General features: G+C 38.6%; 1 protein-coding gene across 1 annotated transcript in view; it reads right to left on the reverse strand.

Moving 5' to 3' along the window:
• Positions 1–27,347, reverse strand: part of CPNE4 (copine 4) — a 225,316-nt gene that overhangs the window by 154,016 nt on the left and 43,953 nt on the right. The window contains exon 2 of the mRNA XM_041466406.1: positions 22,726–22,913. Within this exon, the coding sequence (XP_041322340.1) occupies positions 22,726–22,905 (180 nt within the window). The 5' untranslated portion in view covers positions 22,906–22,913. The remainder of the gene's footprint in view (positions 1–22,725; positions 22,914–27,347) is intronic.

The following is a 27,347-nucleotide window of genomic DNA, read 5'->3' on the forward strand; positions in this document are numbered from 1 at the left end:
CTTAGGCTCATGCCTTGTTCTCCTTCTGCTCATAAGTCTCTAGTTTGGGGAGTGGGAAGAAAGAAACAACACTACCTCCAAAGATTGCCCCATCCCAGTAAAATATTATTAGAACTTTTAATGAAATTCACACAAGAGAGAAGGATTTTGAAAAATTTTACTAATATGGGCAGAAAACGTCAACAAAATAAACTTCCCCCTCTAATATTCACTGAGACTAAATGTGGCTGGCCTCCAACAACCAACAGGATTTTTTTAGCCTCCCATGGAATTCAGCTTAGGACCCAGAGATAACATATATGGATCAAGGACCCCTAAAAGCAGGTGTTTGGGAGCCCATATTGAACTCCCTCTTCTCCACACTGTATAAGGAGGGGACACAACTACAGAGAACATGCCTTAGGATACTGCACCAGAAACCTGACATACACCTGAGGTAAAATGAAGGCCTACTCCAATCAGGACTACAATGCCAAAGAAACTCCTCCAATAATTCTTCATTTTGTGGCAGAATGGTGCGTTGAAGTGTGTGCCTTGAACCGCTATCTTCAAGTAAAAAGCTCTTTTATTCTGCTGTATCACTAATCATATCATGACAAACTTGAGGCACTGCTGTTCATTTCAGTGGCCCAATGACATTTTTGAATTCTGCAACTTGCCAGAAATACTAATGTATAAGATAAAGTTTAAGAAACATAAAAGGAAATTTTATAGTAATTATAGCTGAGTAAGTGTTTAAAGACAGTGTTAAAAAATAGGTAATGAATCCACAAACTCTTGCAGAATCTTGGTCCAAAATCACATTCAAGCTTTAGGGTCTGCCTTACTGTAGAATCCATTTTTCACCCAGGACACAAGGAGCTCCTGAAATGCTGGGACAGCTTTGGTGAGCTCATGAAGCAGTTTCTCTGATTATTGCAAACCAATCTGCAAATGCTGAGTCTGCTTACAAAGCCCACAAACAGAGGCAGACACCAGTGTTAAGCCACAGGCAGGCTATTCCAGAGCATACAACACAGAAGGGCAGGTCCAGGGAGCCAGCGCAGCAGCTCATGGTTTGGCACTCTCACAAGCACTGGGTGTCGCCACAAAAATCAGATGTAGCTTAAGTTTTGCCATGAAGAAACCTCATCTACCCTGTGTATGGCCCCATGCCACTCCTCAGAATCTCTCTGCAATTTTTGTCTTTTTCTCTTCCCCTTGATGATAAGACACAAGTCCCTGGTATTGTGGGGCTGGATTTGGCATCCCATGAAACCTTTCATTGATTGTGAAGCTTTCCAAAATGACATTTCACAGTATCACTTTGGACTTACATTCATTTTGATTCTTATATGCAGAATAGGATATGCACATGTACAGAATTCATACCAAAACTCTTGAAAGCAACTCAACATTTGGGCTTCTTGTGGCAGATGCTTTCTTTGTAGCCATGTGTTTATTTACATCTAAATTTTCAGGGTGAGAGTTACCTGTTCCTTCAGGCCAAAGCAGGCTAAGCTTTGCTGGCATTTACACTCTTTTGACTCTAACCACAGTGTCAAAATGAAACCATTTCACATGTCCAGTTCCTGAGTGACTGTAAAAAATTTATAAAAAAATACTCTGAAAACATCCTCTAGTTTTACGCCATTGCAAGGGCAAACAGCTATGGATATATGGTTGCCACAGCATATTAATATTAGTTTGTGCCTTCAGCTTAGATAATTTACAGGCCAGAGAGACATAAATTCATCCTAAAATACTTAGTGTTTCTAACTTGTGGGTGTGAAAAAACCAGCGCCTGAAACACATATTCTTGCTCATACTGTATATATTAGATGTATTTACCCTAACTGCCTTCACCTTACAAAGAAACAAGGGCACTTATAAACTTCAGTATAAAGCTCAACCACTGCAGGATGTTTATTCTCTCAAATGGAATTCATCTGAGAAATCTTACCTTTAAGGCTAGTAAAAGACTATTATTTCTAAGACACTGGCTGGCACAGGATTTGCTATTAAAATATGCAAAACCAGAGTGGAATAGTGCTGTGTGTGTAAATTATGCATGTTTCTTATTAAATCCCTTAACCTCCCCTCCTCCTCCACTTATTACACAACTTGTCATCTCTTATTTACATGCCATATGATACACAACCCAAATAGAGAGGGCAAACATCCACAATATGTGCAGAAAAGGGAGGTATTTGCATTTAAGAGATGAATATGCATTAGGAGGCAACACATTCAGGATACATATTTTAAAAGTGAGACTGTTTATTTTGACAAGCCTATTGCTAGAAATGCCACTATGTGCTCCCCCATGCCTCCCAGCATGGAGTTTGTTCTCTGACTGAATACACAATGCCCATCCCTAGAAAGAGATCCTGCTAAGCCAAGTTCAAAGCCATGGACTGAAAAGGAAGTCACAACACTGGCAGGTGGAAGCAGGAAATTCTTGGGGAACAGAGGGACAATCTAATTCATAGCATTCACCCTTTTATCGCTCTCTTTTTTTTTCCCCCTCTCCTTCTTCTCAATTTAACTTCTCTATGAAATCAGAGAACTTCTCTGCTAGAAAAAAGTAGCACTTATGAATTGAAAAAGGCTGCTGTTTGCTTCTGAAATCAAAACAGAAAGACAGCCTTCCAGGGGAAAAAAAAAAAAAAAAAAGCCCTCCCGGGAAAAAAAAAAAAAAAAAAAAAAAAAAAACAAAAACATAATTCCCTTCTGCATTCTTTTTTTTCTTTTTTTTTTCCCCTTTTTCTTTTCCCTCTGTTTTTGTCCCTGGCTTTCTCTCAAGAAAATGGGTAAGGCCTAAAAAGTTAAGGTTATTACTTGGGATTTAGGTAAGTTTTATGCAGCCCCTTTTATTCCACAGATACTTGTATAACCTTGGGCATTCACTTAATCACCTGTTTTTGGATTCTACATCTATATAAAGAACACAACAGTGCTGTTAAACCTCACAGAAGAGGTACAAGTATAAATCAGCCTGTAAAAAGATTTTATATGAAGAGATACATAAGCTGGGCAGATAATCAGAGAAAGAAATCTTCTGGGTCAAGGCACTGAACTCTAGAGCCCAGGTTCTCCACTGATCAGCCTTAATTCTCAATCTATTTAATTCTCAGTTCCTTATCCACAGGTACAAAGGAGTGATGCTTACCCTCCTCCCTGAAATGGCTGAAGGAATTAAGACAGTTCAGAACAAGCTGGCCAAAGTTAGACAGGAGGGGACATGCCTTGTTTTTGTAAAAGAGAGATAACTTTCTCATTACATTTTTCAAACATTTATATGAAATTATAAAAAACAGTCAAACACACTTCCAGCCAAAATGTTAGAACATATGGCTGCTTGAGTTTTCCCTTCAAATATTTTAAGACAGCACCTTCCTCACAAGTCTCTGTCTCCCCCTGTTCAGAGATTTTGCTAACACTTTGTGAAATGCAGGGGGAAAAAAAAATTGTTTTCTACCCCTGTATTTTCTTTTTGGTTTATTTTGGTTTAATATAAACTTAGAGCTCCCTCTCCTTTCTGCACATCCACATGGGGTTTTTTGCTGCTTTGTCCAGAGTTTCTGAGCAGCTGTCTAGAAGCAACAGTTAACAAAGTCAAATATGTATGGTTCTGAGTGCTGGGACTTGTGACATTCAGCAGAATGAAGGAACTGAAGCTCTTATTCTGTACTACAGCACAGTCTGTGCTGTGCAGTATGGTTCTGAGTGCTGGGACTTGTGACATTCAGCAGAATGAAGGAACTGAAGCTCTTATTCTGTGCTGTGCAGTGTGTGCTGTGCAATGTGCAGCAATTTTTAATGTGACAACCCCAGAGAACTTGTCAGATCTACTAGAATTTTATAAGAGGTTTGCTGCTCTGTGGGGTTTTTATGTTTGGTTTGATTTTGTTTTGGTTTTTATGTTTTGGTCTTTTTAACCACATACAATATCACAAATATCCATGGTGTTTTATGGAAATAAATTTACACTACTTTATAAGGTAGGGGTTTGGTCAGCTGATTTTGTTTCTTTTATGCAAAGACAACAAAGGTGAGATGTAGAGAAGGGCTGGGAAAGAAAAAGACACGGTTTGCATAGGAATGTAACTGATGGTTATTTGACATATAACCAACATATTATTCACAGACTTTTAAAAGATAAAGTCTTACAGGCTTATTGCCTGATCAGGATCCAAAAGAGTATAAAGAATATAAATTTACAGAACCATAGAATTATTTTTGGCCAGAAAAGACCGTTGAAGATCATCAAGTCCAACTGTTAACCCAGTACTGCCAAGTGTACCACTATACCACCTCCATGAACACCATATCTAAATGCCTCCTTAATACCTCCAGGGTCTCTACCACTTCCCTGGACACCCTGTTCTAATGCTCAATAAGCATTTTGATGAACAACTTTTTAAAAATATCCAATCTAAAGCATTCCATTCTTTTTATTTCAGTCTTTTTTGCAGTATCTACAGTTCTGTACACCACAATAACAGAAATTCTTCCATAGCTTTTGCTGAATCACATATTTTTATGTTACACCCTGTACTGCACGCCAAAAAAGAGATGTGAAATTAACCAAAGTACAATAAACATAATAAAAAACTCCATAAGCTTTCAATTATTTCTGGCCAAGAATAATGAAACTGTAAACTTTCTTTCACAGTTGAACAGTACAGAATCTACTGTTGCAGTCAATTAGACTACCAAACTACACCAAAGCACATTTGTATATGCCACAAGAAGAAAATCTTAAACATATAGCAGGGCTGCCGCAATATGTTGACAGGACCTTCTTTAGCATTAAATTTGCTATCTGTCATATAATCTCAGGATAAAAACTAATTTTGACACAAGAGATGAACAAGGAAAGGAGAACAAAACTCTCAAGATTACTTTCTCAAAAAACTGGAAGAACCTAAAACTGGTACTATTAGGCACTTAAATGATAAACCACAATGAAATAACTGACAGTAAAACTTATTATAAAAAACAAAACAAAACAAAACAGACAAAACACACTGAGACCTACGCAAAAACCAAACCACTCTTCTGGGGAGGAGTAAAACTTATTATAAAAAACAAAACAAACCAAAACAAAACAAACAAAACACACTGAGACCTAAGCAAAAACCAAACCACTCTTCTGGAGAGGAAAAAGGGGATCAAATGTTAGCATTTATCAGTATCTACAATAATTGCTCAAAGTTTTCAAGTTTTTTCACAGGGAAAACCAAAGCTACCTAAACCCAGGCAAGCCTAACCCACCCCAGGCCCATTCTTCCACATAGCTCCATCAGCTTCCCATCCTCACTTCTCACAGGCTTCAAGAGGTGTGTGCACAGCCACAGGCTGAACCTGCTCCAGGAAGTGATCCAGCATGGTTCATGAGAAAGCAGGAACATTGTCTTCCCCATGGTTACTACAACTAGGTCGTTTCTCCACAGCAGGAGAAACACAACACAGTGATGCCAAAATAACCTCACAGAGAGGACACAGGAGGAGTAACCCTTTAGAGATCAAGACACAAACAGAGCCACAGAGAACATGCCACCACCTGTTCTTTCATAGTTACTGTCCTTCAAGAACAAGGAATTGCTTAAGGGGGAAAGCAGTCCTTTACAGGAGGCATCCCTAAAACACTGCATGTGCCACAAATCTCGTGGTCACAGAGAAATGCTGCCCACTGGAGAGGCTCAATTTCAGAAAGCCACTTAGCTAAAGGAGGGCCTCCTTTCCCCACTCAATGGGACGACACTGATTCATGCATGCTGAGCTAAAAGCATGCAATGTTTGCAGGATCAGTATCAAATAACCACATTCCTCTTCAAAAGCTCTCTATATAATCTGCAGGAAGATTCACACCAATTATATATTTCATGACTAATTATTCTAATTAAACTGACTGGTAGCACATTAGAGATTCAGACAGAAAACAAAATATTCAGACTTTACATTCTCCTCCTCCACACTCCAGTGAAATCTCTAATGTGTCTTAGGATTTCTTTATCTCAAACCAAAAGCAAAAACAAACAGAGAGTTTTTTTAAAAATCATCAGCTTCCTCCAGCCTCTTACAAGAAATCCACCCTGTACAGGGAGATGGTGATGCTGCTTAATGCCATGCTCACTGTTTCACAGCTCTAGTTTATAAAACATTTCTGTACTGGTGTACACCTCCCCACACCATCTCTGGGCACCACCACAATTAATTGTAATCTGTTACCATCAGCTGCCTGTTGGCAGCTTCTCGTATTGCAGCTACTGCATTGTGAAGGCTGACAGTTCACATCTTAGAGCACTTCCAGTGGCTGAATGACTCAATTCTGCAGCCCCACCTGCTCACAAGCCCAACTGTGTTTGCCTATAAGGGGCTGAGTGCCCTTTGGAGAGCAGAAACAAAAATCCCTGATCCCTGTATTTAGAAGAGCTACTCCATCTTGCTGAGAATGGATCTTGCCATGGTTTTATACTTTTGAAAATAAAGCTAAGAAAGGACACAGTTGTCTTGTGTCACTTTATACAAGTAAAGCACCACCATATCCCTCTATTTGTATAAGGCTTTCCAAAAATATCGTTAGGGTGAACACTTGTGGCTCAAAGCCAAGTGCTCAGAGTAGTAATTTCCAGTATGGAAATTACCTGTGCAGCCACAGTTTCTCTTTTGCCTCTGAATAATCATCACCCTTCATTACATGATGATTCTCTCCTTCCCTTAACCTCATTCCTACAACGTCTTCTGTCTCACATGGGGCACAGGACATTCCTAAATGGAATATTGAATATAACTAAAGGATTGTTTCCTTCTCCCATGCCCCTTTACCCTGAATAAACCAATACATAGAATTTATTGCAGTGCTTGTGAATGCTTTACTGATGAAAAGACTTTCTTCAGATGCTGAATAGACATGGCACAATTTTGCTAATTTATGTCTGGGGTTTTTTTTTTCAAGTTATAAATGTCTTCCTGTTGACCTAAGGAACTTCTATGCACAAGCAAAAAAGAAAAAATACACTAAATCAAATGTTGGATACATCAAGAGAGTCTAGATTCACTTCTTTGTCTGGGTGATCTTCTTAAGATGCCCGGCTTTGTAGAACTAAGAGAAGATCATGATCTGCAGCTATATGTGACTGGGAATTGGAAGTACTTCAAAATCTGAAGAGCTCAGCACCGTGCAGTTCAAATCAATTCCTTACCAAGTACTCAAATAAAATAATAAAAAAGAAGAATTTAAATTGCCCTACAAGGTGCTGGCCCAGGGCTCCAATTGCTTCTAAAATAAGATCCAGGTGCTCTTAAAAGTCTAAAGCAGCCTTTTAATTTTAAATTGCTCCTCACTGCATGTGCCATGAATGCTGATCTTTTAAAAGCATGTCTAAATCAAAACACTCCATATTGCAGGATAATTGCTTGTAAAATATAAAAAAAGCTGCATGAAGATAGCCCCAGCCAAGTTAAATGGTATCCATGTTTAATATTTTCTCTAAGCAAAAGATAACAAAGAATGACCAAGAGTGTTTTGCTCTCTTTTCAAACTTTCACTCCAAGGTAAGTTACTAGTTCATTTCAACTATATCAGACTTACTACTACTCAGAGACCCATTGTTATGACTATTTTATTGCAATGACACCTAGAGACTTTGGAAAGGTTCTTACTATTCTTTGCAAATAAAACAGGAGATGTATTTCCTGTCCCTAAAACCTCATAGCTAAGTATTTATAGATACAGACAACAGCATGGCAGGAAACTGGGGACAAAAAATCACCACAACAAAAGGACTACTTTAGGTCTGAATTTACATACATATATTTTTAGAATAAAACTGCAATTTGTGAAATTAGATAGGAGGTCCCTGAAGGGTTTAAGAGATCACTTTTAGAAGGGATGGTGAAGAACATGTCCATCACACCTATACCTACTGCAATCTGCTGCATGAAACATCTCTCTGCAGACACACCATGACTGATTGGAGGTATTGCCACTTTGGCAGAAGGGATCAACAGTGACAGCATCCATCCAGGTATAAACCCCAGTAAACCATGATCCCACTGAGCTACATGCCGAGACTTGGGTCCTATAAGATTATTCCACTGAGAATGAAAACAGGACAGAAGCATAGAATCATCTAGTTTAGAAAATACCTTAAAGATCACCAAGTCAAACCTTTAACCAGCACTGCCAAGTCAACCACTAAACCATAATCTTAAGCATCACATCTAAAGAACTTTTAAATAACTACAGGAATGGTGACTCAATCACTTCCCTGAGCAGCCTATTCCAGTGCTCAATAACCAATTTGGTGAAAATTTTTTTGTTAATAACTGACCTAAACCTCTCCTGGTATAACTTGAGGCTATTTCATCTTTTTATCTGGGAGAAGAGACCGACACTCAACTCTCTACAAACTCCTTTAAGGTAGTTGTAGAGAACAATAAGGTGTCCTCTTAGCCTCCTTCTTTCCAATCTAATCAAATCCAGTGCCCTCAGCCACTCCTCACAGGACCTGTTCTCTAGAACAGAGTGGCTTTCCAGAAGTCTCTAGAGTCAGGAAGCTTTAATGAAACTATTTTGAAGCATGCATAAAGAAGTAAAATGAAGAAAATTTTCCTCCCTTACAGCCACAGATGTCCTTTACAATAATCTCAGATCCAAAAGTCTATTCTCTAGGCTTCTCTTGGAACATCACTCTGCTGCTCTCCAAGCTGTATTAAAGTTTCCATGCTATTGTTTTTTAGATACAATCTCATTTTGATTCTACACTAGTGTCTATTCCATCTTGTCTTGTTCTCTATTTTCTCACATTCAAAGATACATACTGTGCCCAAATAAAACTAACATGAGCCCTTCCAGCCAGGCCATCCAGGACTTAGGGTAGCTCCCTGCTGGGGAAGAAAGAGGACCCCCAGAGCTATCACACAAGAATGCTGGTCACAAAGTAAGGTGTAGCCTGGGGTTTTGAACACAGTCTGAAGGCAATATAGAGTTGTAAGGAAATGAACAATAATGTTATGAAAAACCTCAACTAACTGCTTTCAGAATAAATAAATCCTTCATAAATACTTCTCTTCAGTACTATGTGACACAGACCAGCCCTCCTTTGAATTTCATATAATAGCACCAGCTTCTGGCAGAAAGGATTTCTGAATGACAATCACAGTATGTAACTTGGTCAGCAACCAAGTTCTACATACGTATTACATTACTGCCTTCTTTTCAGCTTTTCCTCTCCACATCTGTAATGAAGGGAAAAGGCAGGCAGATGGTCAGTAAATTATGTATTCTCACCACAAACATCCCCAGGAGTAGCCAAATTATACAACGCTTCACAAGAGACATGGAGATAGAAGTGTGGGCTCTTTAAATAGACTGACCTCCAACTCCAGCTGAAATCAGCAGAAAAAGCAGAGTGATACAGTGAAAAGGAGGAAAAAGTAATTAGCCTGCATCCGCTGCACTCAAGTTAAATGGATAAGAGCACGTGGCTGCTTTGAAAGAGGATATCCACATGGAAAGATGCATACCATGACAATGTAAACTATGTGAACTTTATCATTATGTCAGAATCTTATTTAAAAATATTCCCAAGTGATACAATTAAAATTTATTCAAAACTAAGGACTTCCTTGGTTTCAAAATTAATTAAAGATGCATATATTCCTTAGGTTTCATAGTATTATCCTTCTAAAAATAACACAAACATAAATTGCTGATGCCCAACTTAGCAGAATAGATGTACAGCTCCTCTAAATTATAAAAGAAAAAATTTGAATTGCTTCTTAAAGTGTTATAATGTTTTCTTTCATTATTTAAACCAAACTCTGTAAATTGGCAATGTTTCCATAATAACAGCTCAGAGACCAAAATATTACCAAGTTGGAAGAGTTACACTCAGTGTGTTGTTTTCCATTAAAACTGGGACTTGAAACCACCTTCTTTCCCACAAAAGGCAGGGGTACCAGAAGGTCAGGACATGGCTACTTAAATCAAGACAACATCAGATCAAACTTGAAAAGCCAAGTCTAGTCTACAAATTGAAAACACAAGCATGCAAGCCCTGTGAAAACTATTTTTTTTGTGTCAATGAAGCAATTCAATATTGAGCAGCAAATTCAAAACCAAGCAAAATCCGGGCAAAAATCTCCAGAAGCTGCAAAACAGCATTACATGCAAGTTGAATTCAAAAGTAACAGTTTTGGGTGGAATCAGAGTTGCGTGTAGAATTTTAGCTTGTTAAGGATAAGCCTCACTCTCCACCACATGGTTAGTTATCATCAACATTTTCCAATATTATTAGAGAATCTCAATAAATTCCCAGGTAAAAATAGAAAATATATCTATGGAAAAGGAAAATTTGTCTATAATATTTTGGACATGACTTCATTGTGAAGCTATAAGGCTAAATACGGCAGAAAACCAAGTCCCACCAAACTAGGGAAGAAAGAATGGACGTTCCTTGCCAAATGGCATGAAGCTGTGTCCAGGAAGGTTTAGGCTGGATATCAGAAAAAGCATTTTTTACCTCAAAGGGTGGTTGGACACTGAACAGGCTCCCCAGGGAAGTGGTCTCAGCACCAGCCTGACAGAGTTCAAGAAGGGTTTGGACAATGCTCACAGGCACATGGTGTGACTCTTGGGGATGGTGTTGTGCAGGGCTGGGAGTTGGACTTGGTGATCCTTGTAGGTCCCTTCCAGCTTTTTTATTAATAGAAGGAGTAAGACTAATGCAAAGATGGTCAAGCACCTAATTTGGTATTTAAATTAAAGAATCAAGGAAGCAAGCAGGCAAGCACAGGGCCTTCAACAACATTAGGCATACATGAGACTGTAAAAAGAGTACTGAAACATCAGATGACAATGAACATAATGCCAGTGACTTCAAACAGAGAAACAAAGGCATGGGAATTTGTCTTGTATATTCCTTTGCAGAATAGAGAAGACACATACATGGCAGGTGAAAAGCCCAATATAAGCTGGAGAAATGCAAATACAGTTTTAAAGGAGCAAATGCCACCGTCAGTGAAAACAGTTCCTGCATCCATGTGGAACCTGAAGGGCAGCCAGGGGAGTAAGGCTGCTGAAGCTAGTCCAGTTCATCTGGCAGCGACACAGCATAAGTTTTTAAGTTTACCCCACTTACAAGGCAACAGCAGACTAATCAGCCCTCAAACAGCATTTAAAGTTAAATACAACAAGATAAAATGATCAACCTAATGTTTCTCTGAGGAGGCATATAGAAGGCATGTAGTGCAACGCTTGGTTCTGCACCAGCAGCTGGTTCTACACCAATGGCATACACAAGCCAGCTGGTGCCATAGCTAGGCAATGAGTTTTTCCAAATATTTGCAAAACGAAAGCCTCAAACCTCGTGTTTTTATTGACTTTTTTAAAAATTGAAAATTACTTGAAAAAAAAACCTCAGATCCTTCTGATTAAGTTTCTCAAGACAAATCCAGATTACCACAATGGACAGTTTTCTGCTTCAAAAGCAAAATATCGCAGGTTGGTGGTGTGGAATAAAACTGAGTGTCTAACAAAATTATGACATTCACCTCAGATAGTTGCAGTTAACATTTTATGAATTTCAAACTAAAAAGTAGTTGAACAACACACTGTAGGCCTTTTGAACACAAAAATTTTTCATAGGGAGCTACAGCGATTCCAGTTCCAGTGACTTACATGTTCTTCTAGAGGAGACTGTTCAACCCAAGAACTGGCTTGTCACGTATTTTTATTCTGCCATCTTTAAGTGTGACATTTTGAACAAAAGGCAGGTAAATTTACACAGATCAACTACACAAGCCACACCCAAATACTATGGACTTTGTATGGATTGTCCAAAGTGCCCTAGAATTTTCTTCACAAATAAGCACCTTTGTAGTGCCAGGGTTGGTACAATTTTGCTTTGCTTTGTCAGCAGCAGTGGCATGGTGGTCGTAGCAGCCACTCCAAGCCCTCTGCCAGAAACAGGGGATATTTTCAGCCCTCTGGCTCCCTCTTCTTCAGAGAGTAGTCTTACTAGTTTACATCTAGGATTTTCATTTGGAGAACACTAAGAGTGGCAAAGAAGCAATAGCAGAAATCACAGTTCTGGTAGTTGATGTCATGTGGCTTTGCTTTAAATCAATCCATCCCATTTTTGAAAAAAACTTTTTCAAAAAATCAGGCAAATCCTGGAATATCTGTTAACAGATGAGGTCAGCGCATCTATACAGAAATGTAGCTTGGACATTTCAATTCAGATTTCAGGGAGTCTGTATTCTGGCCTGGTTACAACATAACTGACACAATATATTTTTAAGCTAATACCAAACATGAGGGAATATGGAAAACAGCAGTTCCAGGGAAATTGCTTTTACTTGCCTTTGCATAAACTTGAACTCCAGCAATTTGTGTCAACAGCACATTCCCTTGTTAAGTAATGGTTTTAAGCCAAACCAGCTAAATGAACTTAGTATCCCTGGTCAATCAGTATTTGAATAGAAGTCTTCTCAAAACACATTTGCAGTAGTTCAGACTGTTTTTCTAAATCACTTATTCTCATAGTTTCATAAGTGCTCTTTTTCTTCAGGAAACAATTTGTGTTAGACCCTAAAACCTCTCAGAGCAAACACAGAAGATGCTCACACTGCTGACAATTTCTCAGTTCCATTCTGATGCTACAGGTTGGGAATCAGTGTACTGAATCAATCAAGTGAATTATCTACTTACAAAGCAGCTCCAAAGATTCCTGTTTACTGTAGGCTTATCACAATCTGTCAGACTACTGAAGTCAAACCAGGCTTAAAATCTGTCCTGGAGATGTGTGAAGTTTGTGTGTCTGTAGAAAATAGGTCATGAGAGGAAGGCATATTACTGAGGTAATCTGAAATGTGCATCTGCCTGCCCATGACAAAAGCAGCCTTAGACTCTCCATCCAAGTTTAAAATACTACATAACTCATAGATAATTAAACTGCAGGGGAAGAGAGCAAAAGAATTTTTTAAATGTTGAGCTGCTGACAGTATAGAATTCCTCCTATATATTCCTACCAAACCAGTCATTCGGGGTTAAGAAAGAGTGGGAGCATTGTAAAACCTTGGTTTTCCTGATATTTTCCCTAGATAATTTTGAAAGAATTTTTAATGGTCTCTTTTTTTTTTTTTTTTTTCCTTACCCTACTCACACAACAAAACTCTAAGGCCTGACATGGTTAAAAAAATGTAAATATTAGAAAAATCTTGTTTTATTGCATATGCATATATATATGACTGCATGTGTAAATATATATATGACTGAGAATGTTGTGTGAGTCACAGCTTTTATGGAAAACTATCCTGAGAAAAAGTTTTGAAAAGTTAACGAAGCATGAATTAACAACCATCAAATAGACAGCATGGCTAAAGGCAGTATTTACAAGCACACCTCAGGATGATTAGAAGCATTGATGAAAGTACATTAACAGCAAAGAAATATCTAAAACTGCATGGGAAGAGGAAATAATTCAGCTGCCCTGTTAATGAGGTAAAAAAGGTGCTTTTATTAATGTAGAGTAAAATATTTTGTCGGCCATAGTATTTCCATATTGTAAATGTCATAGATACAAGAACAGATGAGAACTCCTCTCAGTCCTTAGTATTTACTGTCTGCAATCCAGTTATTCAAAAGTCAAGATGAAGGCAAATTTTTCAAGTAGCTTAAAACTGCTCAAAATGTTTCCACCAGCAACAATACACAAATGTTTGCAAAGCCATAGAGAAGTCTGAGACCAGAGCACCCAGCCTGGCTCCTCCCCATGTATGAGAGGCAAGATAAGTGCACGGAGCTACCTGCAAACACAGACATGCTCTGGCTGAAGACATCTGCTGCAGGAATGGCTATAAATAAATTGTTCAACAGAGTTCCCCAAACATTTCCATAATCCCTGATCCTCTGGACCTTGAAATCAGATGTCAACAAGTATAGGTCATTCAGATTTCCCTCTAAGCTAGTGCAGTATTGAACTGATTTTTAAGCATGTAACTATTTCCTAACATAGAAAAATGAATACATGACCCCACGTTTCATTTCCATGGCTCTCCTAGGGGCTGATTTACCAGGCAGAGGGCTCCTGGAAATCAGCCCCAAAGGAAGATCTTCCTGGGAGAGGATGCTCCAGGCCACAGGTTCAGGGAGAGACCATGTAGCTTTTACCACCTCTCATACATAAGCACTCCCTCCTGACTTCTCATGAGTACACTTGGTTTTATTCAATTATGTAAACTATGAGAAAATAACTCTTCACTCTCTGCAGCTTGACGAAAGGGGACCTGAAGAGGTTTAGCTGGACAGAGAAGCCAGCTTCCAGCTCTGGTAGAGAGGAATCATCCAGCCCAAATACGATCACTCTCAATAAAAACAAAGACATCTCCTTTCTCTCCTTTGCACATGCATTACATTTCACAAACTGCACTACAGAGGCAGAAAATTATGTTTGAGCTAGTGGAATAATATGATATTTCATATATATTGACTCAACATGACAGTATTTGTTTTCAGTTGAGACAATCTGTCTGATTCAAATGAGTTCAAGCTGAAAGACTAGCTGATTAAAAAAGACAGGAAAAAAAAAAGCACTGTGGCTGTCTTCAAATGCTGAGAGAAGGAGGAGGCTCAAGAAAAAGCAGCAGTGATGGATGAGGTAAAACCAAGAGGGAGTTATTATAAAATGGATTTAAAATAAATAGACACATTACTACCTGGGGTCTAACAAGAAAATATCATTAAACCTAATGATGTTCTTATTTCTGAACTAGGCACAGGAGGAAAACAATTCCTAGTACCATTTTCTTATCAAATGTTTGCCACCACAAGAAAGTTACAGCCTTTAGTTTTCAGTCTTCCAACTTTGCATAAGTAGTTCGGAAAGACCTGGGAGAGAGTTCTCTTCCTTTTTAACAAGAAGGGCAATATAAATTACAGTTCCAGGTTTTGAGCTTACTCATATATATTTGTAAAAATGTACTAAGTATATCAGAGGCTGAACAGAATATTATGAATTATGCTGTCTTGGATATGGAGAACAACTACACTGCAGATTCCCTCCATGTGGAGAACTTTTCTTTTTCCAGAAAGAGTTAATGACAGGAGGTCTTCAGCAGGCAAACCCTGGAAGAAAGTGTGCCTCCAAAATATTAAGGCTTGGAAAGGAAGATATCAGATTAGATGGATTCAGGCTGAGAACGGACCAAGATAAAACATTCAATTAGCCTGCAGCCTGACCCCACAGACTTCCAGTAGTGCTTGAAAAAGATGAGCTGTCTTTGACAGTCACACCATACAAAAAGACTTCAAGGAAATGTACCAGGAACAGAAAGCAGAAGCTAAAAGCAAATCGTGGCAGCAACAGAGGTTACCAAATAGTTTTGAGTAAAGAAACATTCATTAGCATCAACAGAGACTTGATGAAAGAGGAGAAAGAAAAGCATGATATTGAATTATGAGGATGAAATAAACCATAAAGGCATATGCACAGGCACAGTGCTATGGTGTAAATAAAATCACAGCTTTCCGTGTGATGAGTGAAAACAAGATAAGTCGAATGGCACCTAAAAAACTCTTAAGCACCATCTCCTAGCAACTTCCCTTGGGAAGTGAAGGCAGCAGGACCGCTCCCATTTCTTCCTATGTCCAAAGGTCACTAATCCAAAGCTGCACTCACAGATCATCACCTGCATGTTGTGCAGGGCACAGACCTGTGTTCATACGAGACCAAGTGCTCTGAAGGCCTGAATGATCTGGGCAGGAGGGGCCAATGAACCTGACTGCCAGCCCTGAGTCGGGAAAGGCAGGCCCTTGGCCACCTTGTGGCTTAATTTAAAAAAATCCCATTGCCTTTATTTCCTGATGAAACCCTTGATCATTTCAATTAAAGACTCAGTTCTTCCCCATTGTCTTTCATCAACCATGATCTGCATGAATCCAGTTTTACAATAGATCTAGTATTTCATTAAATCAAATTTTACAATAGATCTAGTATTTCATTTGATCTAAGCTTTGGCCAGAGAACTCACAGGTAGCATTTCCAATTATCAGCCCTCTTCTACATCCAGAAGAGAAAAACTCTCAAATCTGCAAATGAATCAGAAGCTTCTTCACAAAGGGAAGAGCTAATTTCATAACCTCTATTCAGTGAAAGCATCTCCTTGCCACCAAATTCAGGATAATCTGATATAAAACATCTCATCAGAACTTTTTAAGTTCCTTTCTTTGTCAGAGAAAAATCTTCCTAAAATGGTATGTTCATCTTACTGTAACCCTATTACTTACAATTAATTTGATACAGGATGTTTGTTCACCAAGTTGAAATCTTAAGAGTGAAATCAGAAAAATAGTATCTAGAATCTGCTCTAGCATTGACTAGAGTATTATTTAAAAAAAAAAAAACCCAAACCCATCAAACTTCCAATAACCCAGCCCACTGCGAAGCCTTGCAGTTCTTTAAAGCAGAGAATAAATCCCAAATCACTGCTCAGAAATCTCTGTGGAAATGCAACACTGCATTGCATCTCTGTAATGCTCTGAAATAAACATAGTTCAAACAACTACCCAAACAAAACCATGTTTCATGATGGGTTAGGTATGCTGAATCTTCAAAATAAAGGATGCCTTTTTATACAGTCATGGACAAATCAGAAGAATAAAACCCCAAATGGCATTGAGAAAATGAACAGGGATTTTCTCAGTGTCTCTTTTAATACAGGAAAAAGGAACTTAAAAAATAATCAGCAAGAGGAAAATTCAAAAAATACAAGTAATATTACTTTATTCAACCCCCACTTAAGCTGCTGAACACTTATGTCCCAGGATATCCTAAAATTTTATCTTTTATATACAAAACTTTGAAAACTATTTTAACTAAGTTATGAAAGTTATTCTACCAACATTTTTTTTACCATTACAAAGGCATAAACTCCTGTTTAAGAACTCTCTGAGCTGCAGATCACTGAGAGCTGGAAGAACAAGCTGGAAAGAAACTTTTATATTTCTCTGACCCCATATTTCTTCACTGTCACCACCTAGCAACTAGCTGCATGATGGGGTTAAACAGCCTCAAGCCTCAGTCTGTATGGCTGCTGGTGGTACTTCTTCTTTCTGATCATTGAAACTTCCAGCTCCATCCAAATGCTTCATCTATTACCTGTTCATCAAAATGAACTAAAAAAGATGTATTTTTTCGTGTGTGGGGAGTTTTGCCTCTTCACAGTATTTTTGTGTTTATTTTGGAACGGTTTGGTAGAGTCATGGAATATATCATCCCACAGACTCCCCTATTTCATGGCTTGTTGGTTTCTGCAGTGGGCTGTAACAGCCACAGATGGATAACATGAAAGCTACTTTTGGGTATCTATGGAAACAAATAGCTGAAGTCTGCCTCAGAGTCTTCTCTTCAGAGACTTCATCCATGCTAGGAAGGGGCAGGGAATTTCCCCCAGTCTCCAATACAGAGAGGAGAGAAATGTGGCAGCAGGTGTTGGGAATGTAAATGGAGAGCTGAGGTAGGTGAAAAGGCAGAGGAAGAAGGATGCTGGAATTCAGAAATGAAACAAAAGAGAGAACAGGACTAAGAGGAAAAAGAAAATTCAGATGGATGTGCAGGTTGATGTGAAAGGAAGAGGAAACATAGAAAACTCAGGTTTGTTTGTTTAGTCCTGCCAAGCTGATCCTTGAAATGTAATGCTGAATTACAAGTGAATAACTTTTATTTTAAGAATATCAACACATTTTTATCGAAGCTCACTGAGTTTTCCACAAATTATGACTTCAGAGAATATTTCAACAAAAAAAGTCTATTTCAGTAAACAAACTTATCCATTCTAACGATTTCACCCAAGTCCATCAAGATTAATTTTAGCAAGTGCAGGTTATCTTTGGGTGCTGCTTCATTTGCTCTACAGTTACTGAGGTTTAATATAAGCTTTGGGTAAAAAGCAAAACTTCCAGCTGGCTGTTCCAATCCACAAGGAAGCAGACGCTCTCTGTGCTGCTGCTGAAAGCCAGAAGAGTACAACTACAGGAAGCCCTCCCTGCTTCCAAAACATGGCTACTTGTCTTCCTAAGCTCCTCTTCTCTTTTCATAGCTCCAGACATCACATTCCATCTGGCTGAGTCAGGCTGTGTGAGACCTCCTGATCTCATGTAAATCTTGTATGACCAGACACAGCTCTGCAACTTACTCAGATTTCAAAATAACATGTACTATGGGTATTTGCCATGGGCAGATAATCTGTGAACAGGTCCAAGACACTTTCCTAGGATTAAGGAGTTAATGAGAATGCCAATGCCACCACATCCCAGCTGAAAGCTCTAATGCTATACATTAGTTGACAGTTAACATTTATTACACGTGGACATTCACACTCTAGGTGGGTAAAATAATCATTGGAGCAAAGGAATTTATCACCATGTACCTCAGTCATTCACCATCTGAAACTTTATACAGTATTTAGACTCCTTGAACACATTCAAATCAAGACAGAAAAACAGCCGTTGAATAATTGCCCTAAACAAACAGCTTAAGTACAGCATTTGGGCACCCTGCAAGTGTGCACCTGCCGAAATTTATGGCCAGAAGAGCTAAAATTCAGCCCTGGATCAGCAAATTGGCTTTTAGTACATAAATACAGCAGAATTTAAGATTATGCTGTATCAAACCCTGTCATGTTAGGCTTCATGTGTGAGAAGGAGTAATCTGCCGATTTTCCTGGGAGACACAACATATCATTTACATTCTAGACTGGTGGAGACAGTGCTTCTCAGCCAGCTCCAACATGCACACACAGGGAAATGAAGGGAGAAAGTATGCGTGCACACTTGTGAGTGTGCCAGTTTGTTTACAGAGAAACAACTACCCAGACAAGAAGAAAAAACCAGCAAGCATAGCTGTCCCGGAACGGGGGACAGCACCAAGAATTATTTGAGTATTTGTCCATGGTTTCACTACTGAGGAGTTTTTGTGTCCCTCATCAAATCATCTAGGGAGCTACAGGCCCACCAACTTCACCTTAGTTCCTGGGAAGCTGGTACAGAACTTAATCCTAGGCACATTAACAATAAGAAAATCGTCATGAGTAGCCAACCAAGAAAAAGTCATGCCTGAACAACTTGTCAGACTTCTGAGATGAAGTAGATCTATCTGGCCTGGTAGATGAGGGAAGAACAGTGGTAGAAAATATCTGGGACTCCAGTAAGGCCTTTGACACTGCCTCCCACAAGATCTTCACAGAGGAACTGCTGCTACAGGGAATGGATGAGCAGTGAGAAGGACTGAAAGCTGGCCAGGCTCAGAGGCTGGATGTCAGTGAGACAAATCCTAGCTGGATGCCAGAGACAAGGAGTGGGGCACAGGGGTCAGTACTGCATCCTGATTAAGATATTAATTAATGACCTGGATGATGGGGCAGACTTTACATTCAGTTTGTGGGTGACACATCTGGAGCACTCAGGGGGCATTTTATCAATGGGAAGGGAAGGTCCAAAGACGACAGAGCCAGGCTTCTTTTCACTGGTGGCTAGTGACAGAACCAGAGGTAATGTGCACTACTTGAAACACAGGAACATTAGGAAACATTTTTTCGCTTGTGACAGCGACGGGGCACTGGCACAGGTTGCCTGGGGAGTATGCAGAATTCCCTCCTTAGAGATATTCAAAACCTGTCTGACACACTCCTGGGCAATTGGCTCTAGGTGTCCCCACCTGAGCAGCACATGAGCCATGTGACCTCTAGAGGTCCCTTCCAGCTTCACCAATTCTGTGTCTGGGAAACAAACAACAAAACTCCCCAAAATGAAACAAAACAGGAAAACCACAGTTTAAAAAAAATGAAGAACAATACTTAGACGTCATTTCCAATCTCTGGAAACAGCACCTACCCACTCTACAAGAGCATCAGCACATTTTCATTCTATATTTACATGTGTGGGTGGCATAATTTACACAAACACACACATATGCACACACACAGAGAGCTGCAGAACTTAAAAAAAAAAAAAAAAGAATTCCTCAGCAACAGGCTGACATATTTTATCAAAATTCTCCCAGAGAGAAATGTGCACAGATCACTCACTTTTAGGGATTGTCTGCACCTGTAAAGTGGCTTTCTGCATATGCTCACCATTATTATTTTTTATCTTTTCATAGATAAGACAATCCTATGCTGAATGCTAAAACTCCTGAAAAGAGAGGGATGAATATGCACTCGCAATTAACTGGATTTAATAAATTCCTAATTTTCTCTTACATACTTTCTATTCTCTTTTTAAAGTCACACCTTTTAGCTTGATTAACCAAAAACACTCAACTATAACGTTTAAGTAAAAATAACCAACAATATGTCATTAGAAATATTACATTCCGTTCCCTTATATCCCAGTATCTCTAACTTCACGCACAGTGCAATCCCATCAGCCTAAACCCACATGCTTGAGCTGCATCTGGTCCAAGAGCAGCCATGCAGCCAGCCCTCAGTATTTTCCATGGATTTCAAAAGCACTTCTGTGCAAGAGCACAACCTACACAGAATACAACCTGTATTTTGGACACCTTCAATTCGGTAACATTCACACTCTAGGTGGGTAAAATAATCATTGGAGCCAAGGAATTTATCATCATGTACCTCAGTCATTTGCCATCTGAAACTTAGTACAGTATTTAAACTCCTTGTGCTGACAAAACCTCGACACAACCAGAGTATGCAATCAGTATGTACATTTCAGTAATATTGCACCTTGCTACAGCACATTTGGATCTCCAAGGGGTTTAAGGTACCTGGAAATTCAAGAAAATGTATGAAGGCACTAAATCCACACTCCTGAGTTCTACTCCTTTTTTGGGTTGCCATTTAGTGATTTCTATGTTGAATATACTCACTTCACTGGTAACTGGATTTTGCTATTTTTTAATTATTACTTTGTCTGTTTTTTCATGTCTTGCTGGATCATTGACTGCCATCAGCAGAAGATTCTTCCAGCCAAATTATGTCTCCAGCTATACCTGAGTGACTCTGCTCAATTTAGCTCAGCAACAGGAACTCAATTAAAAATTCTGTTAAGAAGGTGCTTGCCAGAAAATACTCATCACAGCAGAGTGGCATTCACTTTGTAGCACTGATAGGAACATGAACTAATAAAACCTTTTTTTTCACGCTAAAATGAATTGCCTGGACTCTCACTAGACAGTAGGAGCAATTGACATAAGATGAGAATCATATCAGTGGGCACATCTGTTCTCCAAGATTTACTCTATTCAGACAATCACTTTCCCAATTAAAAACCACATCAAATAAAGGGAAGCTCCATTACTACATCAGAATATAGAATTTAAATCGACTTACCCTGCCAGAGACAAACTGTATGTAAATGCACCCAAAGTTATTCAGAAAACTCAGACAGCATAAAAGTTTTCACTGTTCTTTCCAAACAGAGCCATTTAAATTATTTTGACCTTTAATCCATTTCTTGAATAATTTCTACTATTTGTGTGATTACACACAGTGCAGCTAAATGTTTTTTTTCTACACAGAGCTAAAATTACTCTTTTTTAGGCTGTTTTATCACCCTAAATTTCAATTACATGGACACACTGATTTTGTAGCACTAAAACAATGGTGAGAGTTTTATTTCTATTTATAGTCTGGTTTTCTACCAGGGATATGTGTAGTGGTTCTACAAGAGCAAACTAAGAAAAGAAGAAATATGCCATCAAGAACCCTTTAACTTTCCTAGGCTGTGCTGGCCTGAAATGGAAAAACTTCATAGGTCAAAACAATTGGAATAAATGGAATAAACTTCTTAAAGTCTGAAAAACTTGGCTGAAAACGCTAAATTAAAAGACCCCTGAATTTAAGACTTTGCTTTCTGCATATGCTCACCATTATTATTTTTTATCTTTTCATAGATAAGACAATCCTATGCTGAATGCTAAAATTCTTGAGAAGAGAGGGATGAATATGCACTCACAATTAACTGGATTTAATAAATTCCTAATTTTCTCTTACATACTTTCTACTCTCTTTTTAAAATCACACCTTTTAGCTTGATTAACCACAAACACTCAACTATAATTTTAAAGTAAAATAACAAAAAATGTCATTAAAAATATTACATTCCATTCTATGTTCTATAGTTACAATTTGAATTTCTTTAAGACATCATGTTTCCAGTTATCAAAGAAATTATTTCCGTGATCAGGTAAAATAACACAAGCAGGATTTTTATCAAACATGCAACCTGCAATACAAGGCAAATTGATAATACAAATGCATTGGTTTTAATAACTGCAACAAGGAATCCAACTGTAATGCTCAAAATTTGCAAATCAAGCTACTCTGTCACCAAATCCCTTGCCAGCTAATGATAAATCCTCCTCTCTTCCACAGTATTCCTCTTTATATTGTAGTGTCTCGTGGCCACTATCATTATCAGTGCTATTATATAGCTTTCATGAAAAAATAAGGCCTAAAGGGAAAAGTTTGATGATGCTTCTTTCTTTATTCATCTTGATTTTTAATCTAGATTCCAAAGGGAAGTTCAAAGTTTCTGATTCAAACTGTGTTAGGGTTAATGGAAAATCTCCCTTTACTCTTGCAAGATTATGCCACAGGCTTCAAATTGCTGTTTCTCTTTACTGTTCTTGCTATTTCAATTTTGCCCTCAGCAGTTTGTCTACACCATCCTAAAGTGCCAGAAGAATCAATTTTATTTTATTAAACACTCACCTCAAACCACTGGCCGTGTGACTGCATTTTAAGGATGACACAGGGATCTGGTTTTGAGAGGGCATCCCTGTCTGATATGCCTTTGCATGCAACTCGCAACTCCACTTTAGTCAGGCATGGGCTGTTAAAAATTCCCAGGGTGTTAGCTGCTGATTCATAGATGTTGCTCATTTTCTTCATTCCTTGTTCTGAAAGAGAGAAAAGGTCTGTTAAGGACGGTCCACACAAGGTACAGCCCCTCCTTCCACACAGTAACAGTGAATGAGAACCAGAGCAAGAGGGCAAAGAATAAAATCAAAGGAATACCTATAGAAAAAAGAAATATTCATCTCATATGTTCATAAGTAAGCCAAATTCAGAATGATATGTCCCACCATGCCTCTGAACTTTGGGGGTGAACTGGGACCTCGACTTCCAGCTCTGCTCCTGCTTATAGAGCCACATCTCCCTAGGTCACAGGTTAGATAGACAGGATGGTAATTCTGTGTTTCTTATGATAACATGTTGACAAGGGTAAATTAAATTTTCTCAGTACTCCTGAAATCTGCTTTTATTTCCCTCTATTCCTTCTAAAGAGTGTGCACTTCTTCTTACATAAACTTTTGGCATAAATGCCATAGAAGGCCCCTTTCATACCAACCTTAAATTCCAACACACATTTCACTGTTTCCACACTTACTGCAGCAGATTACCTGCCTCCATTCCTAAGCAAGTAGCCAAGATTGATGCTCTGTACAGAAGGGCAGGATATTTATGCTGCCACATCTCATTGTCGTAGAGTGTTTGCTCTTCTGGGTCAGGAATCAGAGTTACATGAGCACAGATAGCTGGAACAACAGGGACCTCCAACCCTTACTTCATTATGAACACCACCACCAATCTTGTAGCTCAAGAATTTCTCTCAACAGAAGCAACAAAAATATTTTAACACAGAGCTTAACAAAAATCCCTATATGACCATTTCTGCATCAATCAAGAATGTGGGAACACTCTAATTGGCATATTTGCTCTGAGCTTCACAGCCTGACCCTTTAAAAATTTGCTTCCTGATACATGGATTAGTGCCTTCATCACTTTACCCCATACATAACAGCCACAAAAAAGGAATTTCATACTTCTAGCAGGTAGATTTGTCTTGCCATTTTATCAGCAAGGCATTTTAGCTGTCTGTTTCAAACCTTTTCACTGTCTATTCCACAACACCCTTTTCTCAGAGGTTAATGATTTTTGAAAATTGTTTCGAAAAAAATTACATTTCAGAGGTATGGAAATGAAAGTGAAGGCTTTTTCCCCCCAAATCTGCTAAGTTAAAAATAAACTTAAAAACTGCAAAATCATGCCTATCCAGTTTTCCTGTGAATTAGAAAGGTAAAATTAGAAAGGTATTTCTCAATTCCTAGTAAGGGGAGTTGGCAATAGAGTTTCATTCACAGAAATGTATGTCTGAGTGATGAGGCAGATTACCTGCTCCCCTGGCAGAAGGGATAAAAGCTTGTTAACAACTTACAATTCTTCAAATCTGTACAACAACTCACTGTATGAGCATTCATCTGCTGTGACTACCCCACTCAGATATAAGTGAAGGGAGCCTGAGTGGACCCCAACCACTCTCTGAACGAACCTCAGGCTCCTCAGGCATATTTGAAATGTGAGCCCCACCACAAACATAGTGCCCGACATCTTAAGATCAAAACAGTCACCTTCAGCCCCTCCCAGTTACTTGTAAATATTGTCACCTAAACTACTGTTCCTTGGACTTACTGCTAGGAAAGAAACAGGACTGAGAAAATGGGCAAAACTGAACAACACATGGAAAAGGTAGTGATATTGGGCTACGTTATAAAGCCAGGGACTGGAGAGACTGTTGTCTAATTATTCATCATTTTGTAATCCCATCTCCTTCAGAAAGCTGCTCAACAAGCTCATCCCACACATTTACAAGACGTTTTTACATGTTGCCCTTTCCAAATTGAAATCCATTTGAAAATTGGGTTAATTCTGTCTCATACACATCATACATCATTAATAAAATGTCATCCTTTGTGCAGAAATAGGCTGGTGATTTAATTAAACTGGATGATTTCAGCACTGAAGAGAAGAGCAAAAAGTAGCAGAGTGAGGGGGAGAGATGTATTTTTCTTCCTCCTACAATAATTATACATTGGTTTTTCAGAACAGCAGGTAAGTATAAAAATTATATTTCTTTTTATCACTACAACTATTATTTCAGCTTTTGCAAGTTCTAAATTTACCAATGGAAATTATCAAGCTACAGCCTTATTCTTTTGTCTCATTATATTCTTCTTGTAATATAATCACCAGCTTGGGTTGTTGTGCTGATGTCACATCACCAGGAAGCTGGAGACCCGGAAAATAGATTTTGAGCCCACTGAAAGTGGCTAAAAATGGTATTGTTTTGCACAAACATAGAGAAGTTGGATTGCATAAGACATTTTTTGTCAATTAACTATGCACATTATTGATGGAGGAAAAAAATTATTCATTTTTCTTTGCTACAAACTCTTCCTTTTTCAGTTCATTAGAACCTTGTTATTCCTTCAAGGTCCACACAGTTTTGATATTCACTGAACAAGAGCTGTGCCCAGGAGAGGAAAGCAATAGCACAGATACAAAAAGTAAGTGATAGGTCACATTTGTAAAGCTTTCATTTCATCATTGCATACATTCTCTCTCATTTCCTCAGGAAAACAGGAAAGTGGATTATGTGCTTCCCACTCAAATTTATTAGTCAGTGCTAGACTGAACAAGAATGGGGAAGCAAAAACTGGCATTCTGTCTTCACCTCTCCATGGTAAAACATCAAGGAAACAGTACCAAGTGGAAAAAAAAATTTAAAATAGCACTATGCTGAAATTGAAACGTACTAGGCTACAAAAAACCCCAAAAAACAAACCAAACCCACCAAAGGAAAACAAAAAACAAAAACACCCAAACCACACCAAACAAAAAAACACCAAAGAATGTGTCGGCTACAAAGAAAAAGTGAGAACCTTGAAGACAGGTCTCTGCCTTCAGTCTCCCAAGCATATTCTATATCTGGCATACTTAGAGCTAATTTTCTGGAAATTAATGTGCTCTTTTGACCTTTATAAAGGGATTCACGGCTCAAAGTGATCTTACTGATATATATGATGAGACGGGGAAACACAAAGCCAAATGCTTGTCAGTAGTGCCCACTGACAGGACAAGAGGCAACTGGCACAGACTGAAATTCAGGAAATTCTGATTAAAGAAAAGGAAATTTTTTACTATAAGTTTGGTTCAACACTTGAACATGCTTCTCAGAGAACTTGTAGGGTCTTCATGTTTAGAGATATCCAAAACTTGTCTGGACACAGCTCACTTTCAGCACAGGCTTAGAATAGATGATCTGCAGAGGTCCTTTCCAACCTCTTCTACTCTGTGACTAAGCAGCAAAAAAATCAAATTAAAAATTTTTTAGGGTACAGATTGTCTCTGTGATATGTTGCTGAACTAATTGATTATTTGAGGCCCTTGGCTCCAAAGCCATGCAGAAAATCAAAATATATACATAAGCCCAGCATTTCTGATACAAAGTAGGGCTACAAAGGCTCCCATGTGTAGGTATTTCATTAAAAGCACAAAAGTTCAGAAAGTTGTGCCTGCCTAGATAACAGGATTGTGATGAAAATCAGTATTACACATTTGACAGCTACATCTTTCTCTATTCAGGGGGATTAAATGGCATAAAAATGTTCAGTTGTCTAGTGCATGCAGAAGTAAGGATCTTTGTGACACAGAACACAGCCAGTACATGCCTCTCTCCAGGAGCTAAAAGACTTGAATTCAGCTCACCCAACCAGATCCAACCTCATTGTAAAATGGTGATCCACATAACCTCACTACCAACTCAGAACCAGGGTCCTTAGATCCACCATGAAATAAACCTAAGATGCTATCTGAATTCTGTTTTCAAGTTTACTCCTTTGCCCACAGTGTCATTTTGCCCTCCTGCACACAGACCATGTCCAAAAAGCTTTTCTGCAAGTTGTCTGTGTGAAAAATGAAGAGATTGCTCTCTACAGCCCCTTGTGAAGAATGAGGGGAACATTCACACTCAGCCTCACCTTCAGTTCAGGTAATAAGTGAGCAGCAAATGAGAAAGATGCTGAGATTAAAAGCAGTCACCAATTTGCTTTGCATTTAGAGAAAGGTCATGTTATTTAGAAACCTGTACTCCAGACCAAACTACACACAAATGAATTTGAGGGCTGCAGGCTTCCCATCACCATATGTTGAGAGCTGTGTCTGAATTATTTTACTGCCACTTTGGTCATGAAATGAAAATGAGCTAATAGCATCTGTCTGCTTCTACAGAAGTAAACAGCAAGAGTCTGCTGCTGGAAAAGTAAATCATGTTTGCAGTATGTGCACATGATGGGAAATACTAATAGTGGATTTACATGAAGTAAGAGCTGTGAATAAGTACCTCCAAAAGAGAGCAGCCCTAAAAGCACTGGTTGTTGTGGCACTAGCTGCTCCCTACATATTTACACTTATAAATTATAAATGGGAGAGACATTTAGTATTCAAAACACATGAACAGCTTAACTCTCTAGACAGATAGCTTTGTACCTATA

Source organism: Pyrgilauda ruficollis, unplaced genomic scaffold (assembly GCF_017590135.1).
Source record: "Pyrgilauda ruficollis isolate IOZ18807 unplaced genomic scaffold, ASM1759013v1 scaffold2, whole genome shotgun sequence".
Classification (NCBI taxonomy): domain Eukaryota; kingdom Metazoa; phylum Chordata; class Aves; order Passeriformes; family Passeridae; genus Pyrgilauda; species Pyrgilauda ruficollis.